This window comes from Orycteropus afer, unplaced genomic scaffold (genome assembly GCF_000298275.1).
Source record: "Orycteropus afer afer isolate SDZICR_OR568_19922 unplaced genomic scaffold, OryAfe1.0 scaffold00293, whole genome shotgun sequence".
Lineage (NCBI taxonomy): Eukaryota > Metazoa > Chordata > Mammalia > Tubulidentata > Orycteropodidae > Orycteropus > Orycteropus afer.
In genome coordinates this window covers 1,675,241-1,690,601 of record NW_006921880.1, presented here as the reverse complement: position 1 = coordinate 1,690,601, position 15,361 = coordinate 1,675,241, and the positions used below count along the sequence as shown (strand labels likewise).

The 15,361-nt window shown below is 36.3% G+C and overlaps 1 protein-coding gene across 1 annotated transcript in view; it reads left to right on the top strand.

The window, feature by feature from the left end:
* The window catches only part of IDE (insulin degrading enzyme), a 161,473-nt gene that overhangs the window by 89,231 nt on the left and 56,881 nt on the right, over window positions 1-15,361 (top strand). Inside the window, exons 6-11 of the mRNA XM_007951263.2 lie at window positions 2,145-2,257; window positions 3,158-3,320; window positions 5,166-5,258; window positions 5,726-5,817; window positions 6,843-6,923; window positions 8,452-8,555. Of these exons, the coding sequence (XP_007949454.1) occupies window positions 2,145-2,257; window positions 3,158-3,320; window positions 5,166-5,258; window positions 5,726-5,817; window positions 6,843-6,923; window positions 8,452-8,555 (646 nt within the window). The remainder of the gene's footprint in view (window positions 1-2,144; window positions 2,258-3,157; window positions 3,321-5,165; window positions 5,259-5,725; window positions 5,818-6,842; window positions 6,924-8,451; window positions 8,556-15,361) is intronic.

Genomic DNA, 15,361 nt, shown 5'->3' with positions numbered 1-15,361 from the left:
CTAAGGCATTTATTTGACTGCTAACCAGAAGGCTGGTGGTTCAAACCCACCAGCCACTCCTTGGAAGGAAGGTTGGACAATCTACTTCCATAGAGATTCTGCCTCAGAAACCCAAGGATGGGTTACTATGAGTCAGACCCGACTCGACAGCAGCGAGGTTTCTTTTTTTTGTCACATTAATAGATGTTTAGGTCATTTCCAGTTTTCAATGTTATTATTATAAACGGTGCTACTGTGATCATCTTATACATGTATCTTTGTAAACTTGTGCAAGTGTAACTCTTTATAAAATAGTGTATGTAGGTGAAAACATAAAGAGCATAACTTTAAGTGGCCATATAATCATGTCAACAGTTGCAAGTTTCTGAGTGACTTTCATACATTATACTACAGAATAGTCTAATTTTAGACTGGAAGAGACTTGACATGATATTACCCAATTTCTTTATTGTAGAGAACCCCACCACCCTTCTGGTTAGCAGTCCAAATGCCGTAGGCACTATGGCACCAGAGCACCCTTTAGAGAACCTGGAGTGGTTAAAGTTTCCCCAAGTAATTGGCTGATATGGTTGGTGAAGCTGGGGTTAGAATCCAGGTTTTCTGGGTGGGGATCCAGGATTCTTTTCACCGCTTTCTTCTGTTTCCCCACAAAATCAATTATTGGGTGTATTTATAAGGTAAATGTTATAATCAGTCTGTTAATAGTTAATGTAGTTCAGTATATGATTCTGTTGAGAATCATAGATAAAGTCTGTTTTCCAAATACAATAAGTTATTCTATTATTCTAATATTTGTTTTAAATTTATTGCAAAATGATGTATATATTTTTAAATTTTTATTGTGATTTGGGTGAAAGTTTACAGAGCAAATTCATTTTCCATACAGTGTTTCATACACATTTTGTTTCATGACATTGACTGCAATTCTCCACAATGTAACAGCTCTCTTCCCACTTCCTCCCTGTAGTTACTTCTTCCCTATTTTTCCCTCCCATGCACTCTTGCTCCCCAAGCTGTTTCCTGTGCAAACACTGCCATTCTGTTCTCTCATGATTGATTGCTCCAAGTAGTGTATCTACCTGATGTAAACGTTCACCCCACATACCTGTCTATTGTTTGGTTGGAAGCCGCAGGAATGAGTTCAATTCCAGACCTGAAGGGCGGCTAGGGGCCATAGTTTCAGGGGTCTCACCAGGCTCTATCAGACCAGCAAACCTGGTCTTTTTTTTTTTTTTTTTAATGATTTTGAGTTTTGTTCCACATTGTTCTCCCACTCTATCCAGGATCTCCTGCACTGATCCCCCTCTGAGTGATTGACAGTGGTAGCCAAACACCATCTAGTTTTTCTGGTCTCCTTGTCATATAGGCTAAGGATCTCATGGTCTGCTACTCCCTTGGACTAATTGTTTGCATGTATCTTTGGTTTTCTTCATTCTTCTTTGCTCTGGACAGGGAGAGACCCATCGTTGCTTGCAAGCTTTTAATACCCCATTCACTATTCACCAAAGTAGGATGTAAAAACAATGTTTTTGTGTAGTATGTTATGCCGTTTGAGCTTGATGTCCCCTGCAACCATGGTCCTGAGCCCACAGGTCCAACTACTCACTCCCTCCCAGGTAGCTGACTGTGGCCAAGAAGCTACCACAACCTTTTCCCTTGTCAGCTTTACTATACACCTGGACATTCTGCAAGGCAATATTTTTGAAACTGTAAAGGGCTAGGCTTGTGTGAGATATAATCACTATAAATATTGCTCTGTCACTTTAGAAGTTACTAAACTAAAAAACCAAATTCACTGCCATCAAGTCGATTCTGACTCATAGTAATCCCTCCTTGGATTTCTGAGGCAGTATCTCTATGGTAGTAGATTGCCCATTCTTCCTTCTGAGTAGTGGCTGGTGGGTTTGAACCATCAGCCTTCTGGTTAGCAGTCAATGCCTTGGGCACTACGTCCCCAGAGCTCCCTTAGAAGTACTGGTGGGATTTAATTGAGTGGTTCAACTTTATCACATGCCGTTTTTTAAAATTCCACGTTTTCCTTTTAATAGTCCTAAGATTTTTCAGGAGAGTCTAAGGTCTTAAATACTATCTATCATATATTATGATTAGTTTAAGTTCTGTTTTCAATGTCTGTTTTCTTACAGAATCCTTAGATGACTTGACTAATCTGGTGGTAAAGTTATTTTCTGAAGTAGAGAACAAAAATGTTCCATTGCCAGAATTTCCCGAACACCCTTTCCAAGAAGAGCATCTTAAAGTAAGTGCATGTATTGTTGATATTTTCTCTTTTTAATTTATGGCCATGGTATATACCTAGTTTACCAGAGAGTAGATGAAACACTTCTTATAAGTTTTAAAAATATGATTTTATTTTAGAACAAAATTTCTAGGGAACTTTAAGTTTCTGACACAATGGCTGTAGTATTATTTATAATACTGAAGTGTATTCTTTTTTTTCAATTTTTTTTCTTTCACCCAAGGTAATATGTATCTGCCCTCTCATTACTAGTTTACCCTCCCTTCTCTACCTCTGTGGGAACCATCAAAGAATATTTCCTTTTATGAAACCTTTTTCTTGACTTTTTACAATAGTGGTCTCATAAAATATTTATCCTTTTGTGATTGACTAAGTTCACTCAGCATAATGTGCTCTAAGTTCATCTGTTTTGTGAGGTGTTTTGCAGATTCTAGGGTGAAACATTTTGGAGGTTCCATTATTTATGTAGTTTTAAATTTTTATCTGAATAATTGAACCAAGTAACTTTAATGTTTATTAGGAACACGTACCGCCAAAAAAATATATCGATATATTCGGATTATTCCATGCTGAAAGTAGGCTTGGTAGGAGTAGCGTTGGCAGACTCTAGAAGCTATCATCTGGTGCCAGGAGGTCAGCATCCAGAACTATTTAACTGCATGGTCCATGGAACCAAACATGTGATGGATATACCAAATGTAATGAAATTCCACTAAGAAAGAGCCTGGGCTGTTTATTTCTTTGTGTTTGGTACAGTTTTCTCTGGCAATTGATTCTCTCTCAATTTTGAGATTCTTACATGTAAATCAATATTTTTCATAGTTAATACATATTTTATGCAGTTGTAGTTATATATAGCTAATCTGTTGTGATTTGAGGTTTTTTTTTTCCCCTCCCCAGCAACTTTACAAAATAGTACCCATTAAGGATATTAGGAATCTTTATGTGACATTTCCCATACCTGATCTTCAGAAATACTACAAATCAAATCCTGGCCATTATCTTGGTCATCTCATTGGGCATGAAGGTCCTGGAAGTCTATTATCAGAACTTAAATCAAAAGGTGAGTCTTTCGGGCACTGACTTCTGAGGGTAGTGCCCCACCACATCTTTTCATTCTGGCTCTTTTTCTCCTACATATTTCCCTATAAAAGAACTTTTTTGGATGAGACTGTTAGGTTAGCAGTGGGAGGATAGTTGTCGGTGTGCTTTTGTTTGTTGGAGTTTTTCATACTTTCTATTACCCTTCAGTATTGAGCAGCAAAACTTAGATATTTCAAAGATAGTGTGGTGCATGCTTAAAATGAGAAAAAAAGTTAAAAGGTAAAAGTTCACATTGGGTATTCTTTACTATCTGTGTGAAGTAAGATGTTAGTACCTGCCTGCTTTTAGTCATTAAACCAGAAGGGTAAGCAGTGAAACCTGTGAGAGCCTAAACTCAATGGGATTGCCTTATTTTTACAGGTCTTACAAGTTGTCTGCCTTTGATAGGGTGCAGTCTTACCACTTCAGTATTTTAATGGAAAATATTTGCACTTTACTTCTCTGATAGCTTACCACCTGACACAGGTTCTGGCTTTCACAGGTTTTACTGTCAATAGATGATTTTCTGGGCTCCTCTCAACTCAGACTCTTTGGTTTTACATAACACTTAAGCACATAGTCTACTTTTGTTTTGGGAACTGATTTGAGGAGTCTTGAGGAAAGCACCTAGCCCGAAAAATCCTGTGTACCTTTTGCAGTGTCTGAAACTTTTTCTGGACTTTCTGCAAGAAGTCTGTTCTGATCTTTTTGGGAACATATAGTATGATTTTTTCAAAAATTCCTTAAGAAATTTTTTTCAAAAATTCTGAAACCCTCAGAAGAAACACATACTATAGGGTTGGCAGTCAGTGTTTCTGCAAGTGTATTTGAATGTTCTCTAAAAATTTCCAGGTATATAGTAGAGCTAACAAGGAACAAGGTTGTAGTCATTTCTTGACCATAGCCAGCTACCCAGAGAGAGCGGGTAGTTGGACCCGTGGGTTCAGGACCATGGTCACAGGGGACATTAAGTTCAATTGGTGTAACATACTACACAAAAACATTGTTCCTGCTGTGTGGAAATTGAATTTGCTCTGTAAATTTTCACTCATAACACCAAAAAAAAAAAAAAAACATTGTTCTACATCCTGTTTTGGTGAGTAGCAACTGGGAGCTTAAAAGCTTCAAAGCAGCCATGTAGATGTAACAATGAGTGCCCCCTCATCCAGAGCAAAGAAGAATGAAGAAAATGAAATACCCGTGGAAACAAATTAGTACTAGGGACTGGTACACCATACTATCTTCAGTCTGTATGACTGTGAGACCAGAAGAACTACATGGTGCCTGGCTACCACTGTCAACCACTCAGGGGGTTTCTCTGTAGGAGATCCTGGATAGAGTGGAAAAACAATGTGGAACAAAACTCAAAATCGTAAAACAGAAGGGACCAGATCTCATTGAGCCTGGTGGAACCCCTGAGACTATGGCCCTTAGCTGGCCTTCAGGTCTGGAATTGAACCCATTCCTGTGGCTTCCAGCCAAACAAAAGACAGGCATATGAGCTGAACAAATTACATTAGGTAGATGTACTCCTTGGCGAGATCAATCATGGGAGAATAGAAGGGCTGTGTATGCACAGGGAGACAGCTCAGGGGGCAAGAGTGCATGGAAGGTAAAGCCACAAGGAAGACGTAACCATGGGGAGGAAGTGGGAAGAGAGCTGTTACATTGTGAGAAAATGCAGTCAGTGTCATGAGACAAAGTATGTGTGAACTGCTGAATGGAAAATTAATTTGTTCTGTAAACTTTCACCCACATCACAGTAAAAATTAAAAAAGAAAAGAAACACACGTGCAAACATTTTGATTTCCTTTGAATGTTGCAGGCTGGGTAAATACTCTCGTTGGTGGGCAGAAGGAAGGAGCCCGAGGTTTTATGTTTTTTATCATTAATGTGGACTTGACTGAGGAAGGATTATGTAAGTATTGATCTTTTTACTTTTAAATGAAAATTGATTTCCTACGATTTTTTTTTTAAAAAAAACTTTTTTGTGCTGTGGATCTGTTGTGTTGAAAAGCCATAAACACTTAAATTCATACAAGTTATCCATTCCATTGTTTATGTGTGTTAACTTAGCCTTCATTTCATTGATGATTTCCCACCCTTAATAACTGATTGTTATGTTGCATTTGTAAAGTGTATACTTCTCCTTGTAAAGTGTATATTTCTCATTTGTTCTTTCACTGCCCAAAGCCCCTTCTGTCACATATCCCTGAACCCAGAGGGCCATGTTTGTGGGACGCCTAAAAGCAGTCTCAGGGAGGTGAGGACTTCATTTTATAAGAAAGACATCTTCCACTTAACCTGATTTTACCTTAGGAGTGAGCTCACTGTTTTGAAGGTTTTGAGAACTGAATGATTTTTAAGTGTGCCCCTTTTTTCCAGTACATGTTGAAGATATAATTTTGCACATGTTTCAATACATTCAGAAGTTACGTGCAGAAGGACCTCAAGAATGGGTTTTCCAAGAGTGCAAGGTACCTTTGTTTCACCAAAATTTTTCTTAAGGAATCTATTTTTCAAAAGCAAATATGTGAATGAATTTAAATACAAGACCCAGTTAGAATTTCAAAGTTTTTTAAAAACTTAAGTTCTAAAATTTTGTAATATATAATAGCAATAGTAAGGTTTAGTGGTACTAATTTGACTGGCTACCTGGGCACAATTATATAGCCTTCTTTTAGGAAAGAAAAAGAAGACGTTGGATTGCCTTTCTATCCCTCAGAAGAAATCCAGCAATTTCTTGAGCTGGTGTGTATCAGGGCTTATGTTACTCCCTGCCTGAAGCTGCATGAGCTCTGTCATTTTCAAGTCTGGTGATAAAAACCCATAGCAACCTCTCAGAGGAATAGTGAGTTGTTTTATATATGATTATGTTCTTAAAGGTGATTTTGTTATTGCGTATATGAAAAAACCTGGCTATCTTTTTTTTTTTTTTTTTGCATAAAACAAAAGGTACTCTTCCAAATTTGTAAGACTTTTTTAAAAAAGAGTTTTCAAAGCTATGTGCTTTATATTTAAGACCTATCAGGATTCTGAAATATATTTTAGTATAAGAGCCATCTATTTTACCTAGGTAAACATCTAAAGGTATAAGCTCTACTTATCAAAATTAAGATAGTCAAATATCTGATCTCAGTGCAGTTCCTTGAATGGGTCACTAAAATCATAATCTATGAAACTATTGATCTCATAAGATTTTTCAACACAGTTTCCCTAATTTTTTGACTAAATAGTTTTATAGACTCATAGTCCTTATTTGTTATTTTTATTCAAAGTTATTACCATTTTGCTTTTGGTTTTAACCCTAGGTTGATGGATTGAATTTTATACACTAAGAAATTTTCATTCTGTGTTCTATACATTTCTAAATCAAGCATAGGCATTTTTTCAGAACATGTGATAAATAATGGAGTAGAAAGTCCACAGTGCAAACCAAATACTAAAAGCAATATTTCTAAATAATGGATTTATGTCTAATTGGATTGACTTTCCATTTTAGGACTTGAATGCTGTTGCTTTTAGATTTAAAGATAAAGAAAGGCCACGAGGCTATACATCTAAGATTGCAGGAATATTGCATGTGAGTTTGTTGTTATTTTTCTATGTATGTTGGTGTGTAGAGTATTTCCAGTGTCCTGAATATATTAATTTCAATACCAAATGAATCATAAAAATTAAAGCTGCTGCATAAAATCATATTTCATAGACCTGGGCAAACTTTGATGTCAGGTCATGTTTAAATTCTTAATTTTCATCATCCTAAAAATTATTGTCTGTAATTTTTTTTTATTAAATAGGCATTCTACTTACTGGTTTTTAATATCCTGCAGTTCTACAATGTTCCAAGTGTTAACTTGTGTAAAAGCTATAGATCCTCATTTGTCTCCATCTTCATTGCTACCACCTTAGTCTGAGCTACCACTGTTTCTTACCTGGACTGCCATAATAGCCTCTTGTTAGGATCCCTGTTTTCCTTCTTGTCTCCCACTACAGTTTATTTTTTCCAGTATCAGTGATCTTTTGAAAACCAAAAACAGATTGTTTCACTCTTCCGCTTAAAATCCTCCAATGCTCTTCCATCAGAGTTGGAATTTTACCCTTGCCTGAAAGATCATCTGGCTCCAGCTTATCTCTTTAGCTGGCTTTTGTACCACTCCCTGGGCCATCTTTCCCTCTCCTGTTTTAGTCAAGCTGTACTGACTGCTCTTTGTCTAATCTTCAAGCTTTGAGTTTATTTCACCTCTTAGGACCTTTCCATTTGCTGTTTTCCTTACCTGGAACACTCTTCCTGGAACATCTTTGCATGGTCAGGTTTTTCTTATCATTTGGGTCTCTACTCAGATGTCTCATTCTCGGAGTTGCCTTCCCTAAACTGCCTATCTGAAATAATCCCACTTTCTTCATAGCCCCTATCACTAACTAAAATTATAGGAATTGTTTTTTTATTGTCTGCCTCCCTTCCAGTTAGAATGTAAGCTCCTTAGAAAACTGGGGTTTCGTCTGCCGTATCTACCATTGTCGCCGTAATACCTGGGACAATGCTTTGCACAGAGTGGATTTATTAAATATTTGTTGAATAAATGAATTGGTCAGTCTGTCTTGTATATTGGAAGTTGCTCTTACTAAAAACCATTTTAGTAATAAAATTTTTCTCCACAACAGTTTTCTAAATGCGTATCTGATTTCCCTTGTAAAATTTAAGAGGAAATTCTGTTCATTAAAATGTATGTTGTTTCAATTAAAAATCCTGTAGGTGTCAGTATTCCACTATAATATTTTCTTCATTAGGAAGTATTCAGTTTTTAGTCAGAAATATTACTCAACATTTTTCCCTGAAAGAAATTAGATTTTTCTCTTTACAATGTAAATGTATTTGGGGGTTAATGCCAAAATCATTCTACAGTATGATACTGCTTACGTTGTGAGTAGGAAAGAGAAAAGACTGAGGACTATAGAAGTTCTTTGCCAGTAGAGTAAAATTTAATTGAAAGGAAGAGGGGAAAGGAAATAGTGGATGGTAATGTGTTAAAAGATCTGTTTGCGTTAATAAATGTTAAACTCTCTAGTAGTCTTGCAAAATTCATTTATTTATTTTTCCTTTTAAAAAGTATTATCCCCTAGAAGAAGTGCTCACAGCTGAATATTTGCTGGAAGAATTTAGACCTGATTTAATAGAGATGGTTCTCGATAAGCTCAGACCAGAAAATGTTCGGTGAGTTACCCTGCAGATTTTATTGTTACATACTAAATCTTCAGTAATGGTTAGAATCTGAAAATTTATCATTGTGATAAAATATTATTAAACTTTCTATCAAGCATGATTCAAAAGTAGAGAGAATAGTTGAATCAATCAGCGCCCAACTTAAATAATTGATACATAACCAGCCTTTTTTCATCTATACTCATCCCTTTTCATACATCTTCCCCAGCCTAGATTATTTTGAAGTGGTATCTGTAAAAGAAAACGACATCTTAAACCAACCAAACAAACATAACCATAATTTCATTATCATGAGTAAAATGTGATAATAAGTTATCTTATCCTGGCTTCATCCCAAACTTAAATGGCCAAGGTACCAACTCACCTGTCTGGCTCTTATAATCAGGTAAAATCAACCAAACCAACCTCACTGCCATCGAATCCGATCCTACTCATAGCAACTCCTCCTTGGGTTTCTGAGACAGTATCACTACAGAAGTAGATGCCCAACCTTCCTTCCAAGGAGTGGCTAGTGGGTTTGAACCACCAGCTGTCTGGTTAGCAGTCAAATGCCTTAGGCACTATGCTACCGGAGCTCCTATAACCAAGTAAATGCAACCTTTTAAAAAGTGAGATTAAGTGTTATAATCTAAGAATCCTGCTGACTGACTAACCAGAAGACCAAAAGTTAGACCTCTTAGCAGTAACAGAGGTGTTGTTGCTGGAGGAAGGACAGCCTTAAGGAACTTGTGCTATTTCTGCCTTAAAATTGAATTTTATCTGTCTATATCCTCTAAAGTTAATGGTAGGAGGAATATACTTGATGGGAAGGAATATACTTGATGGCATGTTGTTTGGCTTTTTTTTTTCTTTTTACCTCTGTCAGGCCTGCATTTCCAACATTGTACTGAGAACTTTGCAATTGAGTAAATGTTTTGTGGAGCAATCATTTCACAAATCAACAATATGGTGGAACTTTCTGAAGAAAAAAAAATTTTTATCAGTCTTTTTCCTAGTTACTATTGTTTATGCTTTTCCCAGACATATAAAAATTCATTGGCTATAATTCCATATATATAACTCATTATATTGTTTGTGTTAAGAACAATAATGTATTCTAATGTTCAGGTGGCTGGTTACTCTTAGGTGGCTAGTGGAATTTAGAGATCTCATTTCTTTTAACAAAGCCTGTTTGCCACCAGATTTTACCTGACCTCTTGCTAGCGGTAAGTTTAATATTTTATTTAATGATAAAGTTTTTGGCACAGTACGTATAAATATCTTTTAGAATTTTTAAATTGTTTAGTTAAAAATCTTATGTATACAGACATCTAAAGCTAGCTTAAAAAATATATTAAGGATCAAAATTTAAAAATTTCTGCTATTATAATAACTTCTGAAATTATGTAGAAATTAAATGTCTGGTTTCATGAACCTGTTTGATAGGTAAAGCAGTCACAGCAGGTTTCAGTATGTCTTCCGCTCAGTCTCTTGCCAGTATTCTAATCCATGTTAATTTCCTAGAGGAAGTTACTCAAAGGCGTGAATTATTTAGAGATTGGTGAGCTGATCATTCTTCATTTTAACAATGAAAGCTCTTTGCAGCTTTAAACCAAAAAAACCAAACTCACTGCCATTGAGTCAGATCCGACTCATAGCGACCCTTCCTTGGGTTTCTGAGGTAGTATCATTACAGAAGTAGATTATCCCATTTCCCTTCCAAGGAGTGGCTGGTGGATTTGAACCGCCAGCCTTATGGTTAGCATTCAAGTGCCTTAGGCACTACACAACTGTATTCAGGAATTGAAAAATCAGGCAGTCTTTTTTTTCTAGACTGTGAACTAACAACAGAGAAAGTTGAACATTAGATAGTCATGTGACCTCATATTTTAAATTATTTGTGCTTGAAGTAGACTAGTTGAGGGTGGAGATATAGTTTGCATGGTATAGATAACTAAAAGTGATATATGCATAGACATGATTGTATATATGGAAAATCCTAAGAACTTTCCCCTGAAAAAAATTCTACTAGAACTAATAAGTGAATTCAACACAGTCATAGGTTATGAGGTCAGTATAAAAGCTATCGATTGCATTTATAAATACTAGCAAAAAACAGTGGAGAATTCAGTGAAAAGAAATATTTATAATCACAACAAAAAAATATAAAATACTAAGGAATAAACTTACCAAAAGATAAGCAAGACCTCCATATGGAAAACTGTGAAACACTTCCAAGAGAAATTCAAGAAGATCTAAATAAATGGGAGATATAACATGTTCATAGATGGTAAGATTCAATGCTATTAAAATGTTACTTCTTTCTCATCTGATTCACAGACTCAGGGCAGTCACAATCTTAGTCGGTTTCTTGCTCTTTCCCTGTTTCCTTCCTTTCTTCTTTCCCTCCAACCCTTCCTTCCTTTCTCCCTAGAAATTGGTAAGCTGATTCCAAAATTTATATAAATATACAGAGATTAACCAGAATACTTTTGGGGGAGAAAAAAACAAAGCTTGAGTATTTATGTTACCAGATTCTAGGATTTATTATAAAGTTACAGTAGTTATGACACTATAGTATTGGCGTAAGGATAGACTAAAGAAGTTAATGGAACAGAGCAGAGTCCAGAAATAGGCCCAAACGTACATCATCAATGGTTTTGCTTTTTTTCTTTTTTTACAAAAGTGCCAACATAATTAAATGGAGACAGGAAAGTCTTTTCAACAAGTGGTACTGTTCCAGTAGTTGCATATCCATATGCAAAAGGGGAAACTTGACCTTTGCTTCACACAGTATGCAAGAATCAATTTGAGGTAGATCAAAAGTTAAAGTTGTAAAGCTTCTAAAAGAAGATACAGTAAAATATCTTCAAACCCTTGAGCTAGACAAAGATTTTATAGAAAGAACACAAAAAGCAGTAACCCTAGAGATAAAGAATTGATAAACTGGACTTCATTAAGATTTAAAACTTCTGCCTCAAGGTGATGTTTGCATTAACTTAAATGTTTAAAATACATAGAATAAAAATACCCACAATACACATTAACTCATTTTAGACAAGTAAGACGGTTTAAATATTTACATTTTCTTCATTGTAGCTGTATATTCTGAAAAATAATCTAATTATTTTATTCCCATTAAATTTTGTTATATACCTTTAAAAAAGTTCTCATTGTGAGGATAAAGAGGTATAAACTTGTTAACAGAACACACTAGACAGTCTGTAAGGAACTGTGCTGGCATAGTAGTTAAAGCATTTGGCTGCTAACCAAAAGGTTGGCAGTTTGAACCCACCAGGCAGTCCACGGGAGGAAAATAAGGCTGTCTGCTTCCATAAAGATTTACAGCCTTGGAAACCCTATGGGGCAGTTCTACTCTGTCCTGAGAGTCACTGTGAGTCAGAATCAACACAGTGGCAGTGGATCTTAAGGTTCCTTCAGGTAACTGTTTATGTGTGATTTTGTCACCTACTATTCATGAGATCTCGGATAGTTTAGTGTATTTCTTCAAGCAGTATTTATTGAGCAACCATTATAAAACCTCCTCATTCACAGTCCTGCAAAGGGATATGTAAACAACTAACTTTGTATAGTGTCACGAACACTTGCTGTCATTTAATTTCCTTAAATCTTACCCACCTGTAAAAAATGGTGATAATATTTTATCTTCATATCTGATTCAAAATGATTTGGCAAAGTTGAAAAGTACTGTACAAATAGAAGTAATGCTATTTACGAGTATATCATACAGCTCTTCTTCCTCTTCTTCTCTTCTTCTTCCTCCTCTTCTCTTCTTTTTCCTCTCCTTCTCTTCCTCTTCTGTCCTTCCTTGGTGCAGGCGCCCTTTTGCCTATTTAAATAAAATCTCCTGTCGGCTTTAAAAAAAAAAAAAAAAAAGTATATCATACAATAAGGATGTGCTTTTTTTGCAAGAAAAATCACAATTTAGATTATGTTCTTGTAATTCTTGTTACTTTAGAGCCAGTAATTTGACCCAATTAACACTTTGTAGGAGTGAATTTGCAGGCACACACATTTAATTTTTGTTTAAATTGCATGCTTCTAAATTTAATCCCTTTCACAATTATAGTTAAGTACCTCTTATTCTTGCTGCCTTCACCTTTAAAGAAAAACCATTTTTTTCTCTACAGGCTGTTACAATTGTAACTGCAGCAGCAGATCAGTGATAGTGTGCAGAACAGCCTGGAATAGTGGTGCAGGCTTCTAGGCCAGACTGGGATTGCTTGGGGATAAAATTACTTTCTTTCATACCCACAGAGGCAAGTTTCCCATAGCAACCAGGTAGGGAAATTTAATCTCTCAAAATGAATGAAAGGAATCTTAAAAAAAAAAAAAAAAAGTACAAACCCACTGCCATCGAGTCAATTCTTACAGCAACCCTTTGGGACAGACAGAGTAAAGGTACTCCATAGGCCAAGGCTGTAAATATTTATGGGAACACATTGCCTCATCTTTCCCTGCAGAGTGGCTGGTGGGATCAAATTGCCGACCTTTTGATTAGTAGCTGAATGCTTTAACCAATATGCCACCAGGGCTCCTTGGGAAAGGCATCTTAGAGATCATTTAATCTAACCCCTCTCAAGTATATTTATATTTTGTAATATCCCCAACATGTAAGTTACCTGCTTGAGCTTAAATTCCTCCAAGGATAAGAAGTTCATTAAATATCAAGATAGCCAGTTCTAGTTGCTAGAAAATTCTTTTGAATATTTAGACTTGATCTACATGTTTAAAGGTGTTTATCTGTTACAACTCTATCATCATTACCACCTACCTCCCTTGATCCTATCACTTGGTGCTCATTTTATTACATTAAACCTACAAATATAGCTATAGAGTTTTTGCCACATGCTTGCTTAAGTCATATATAAAGCAATTAGTTTAGAAGTTGTTCTTGGTGGATCTGTGCAGATCCTAGTGATAACTGTCTTCATGTCTAAATGTTTGACACTGTAACAATTGATGTAGAATTTTGCAGGAGTCAGTACATAATCCACTGGTTTATGGTTTAGGCTCCACTCATTCTTTTTTGAAAATCAGAGCATTTGCCTGTCTCCCATCTTCTATTTCCTCTCCTGTCCTCCAACATTTCTTGAAGGTAATAGACAATGATCCCATTGTGATTGTTAGTTGCCTAAGCATCAGAGGATATAACTCGTGTCCAAGTTCCATGTTTCTTTCAGAGACCATGTAAGTAAGAGGGGTATAGTCCTGTCATCTGTTAATATATAAGCTTATCACATTTTGCTTTGGGTTATGTGTCTTGTTAGATTATGAGTTCCATCCAGACTGGAACTGTGTTTTGTTTGTCACATTCTTAAAAGTTTGAGGTCCAGAATTCATGGTAAGGGCTTGGTAAAAGTTGATTGAATTCTCCAAGGTTTAGTTTTGTTTACAGTTTGAGGAGTTTTAAAAAAATGTTGTTGGTGTTGAGACTATACATAGCAAAACATATACCAACTCAGTAACATTTACATGTACAATTTTGATTACATTCTTTGAGTTGTGCAACACTCTTACTCTCTTTAATGAATTGTTCCTCCTCCATTAACATAAGCTCTCTGCTCCCTTGAATTTCCTATCAAGTCTTTTGAATTGCTGTTGTTGTCATTTTGATCCTATATAGATGGATCTTAAAAGAGCATAGTGCTCAAAACAGACATTCTTTACTAGAAGACTTCAGGGGATATTTTTGGTTTAATGTTTAAAGATTTTCTCAGGGCACTAGTTTCAGAGGTTCATCCAGCCTCCATACCTCCAGAAAGTCTGGAGGCCATGAAATTCTCCATTTTTGGCCTAACCTTTTGCTTCCATTTTGCTTTAAGAAACCCTTTATGAAAAATAGAAAACTGTCATCAAAACCATTTTTAGCATAATTAGATTGCTAGCAGATAGTCTAAAATGCTACTGTCTACCAGTTAAGTACACTGCAGCTGTCTATAGTGTACTTTGATTATTGTGACTTGGCTTTTTCTCCTTTCCTTCTAATTCAAGTGTTCTTCCCTGTGCTTATGCTCTGGTTCCTAGATTTCTATATAGGTTTGATGGATATATTCTCTGTTCTGGTTATTCCCCATCCCTAACTTTATTTTTTAAAATACATATTTTCTGTTGTATGTTTCATCTTTGAATTTCTAACTTTTCATCTGCAAAGATCTATTTTGTTAGTGTAATATTTGATATGTGTCTAGTTTGATTAATTGTCTTCACCTATGTGGTGGTTACCTTTTTGGGTCGACTTGGCTGGGCCTGGTTGAGTGGCTGGGCAGATGAATGTAGTTATTCCTCATGGTGAGACTGGTAATTAACTCCATGGTGGAATCTATTGGAGCAGCTGAGTAGCTTCTGTGGGTATGTGGTCTGCTTTCTGTATATAAGAAACAACTTTGAGAAAGGTCTTCAGCTTATGCCATGCTTGAACCCTGCATGTAGCTGTGTCGTTGTTCAGCAGGCTGCCATGCTCTGCCAACCTTGGGACTTTAAATGGACTTGAATTAATGGCCTGCTGTGTAGTTTGGTAACATCAGGACTGTGCCATTTTATTTGTCAACCTTGGGCTTGTCAGCCTCAGAAGCCAATAGCTGCCTGAGTGAAGAGATGCCTCTAGCTTCAGTGGGCTGGGAGCAAGAGGCAGAGCTGAAGCCCAAGGTTGAGGTGCTTTCACACAGCCTCTAGAGCCCAGCACTTTGAACTTGGACTTAATGCCTCCAAACTGTAAGAGAATAAACTCCTGTTTGTTGAAGCCATCCCATTTGTGGTATATTCTTGTCAGAGTGGCACTAGGTAACCAGAACAAT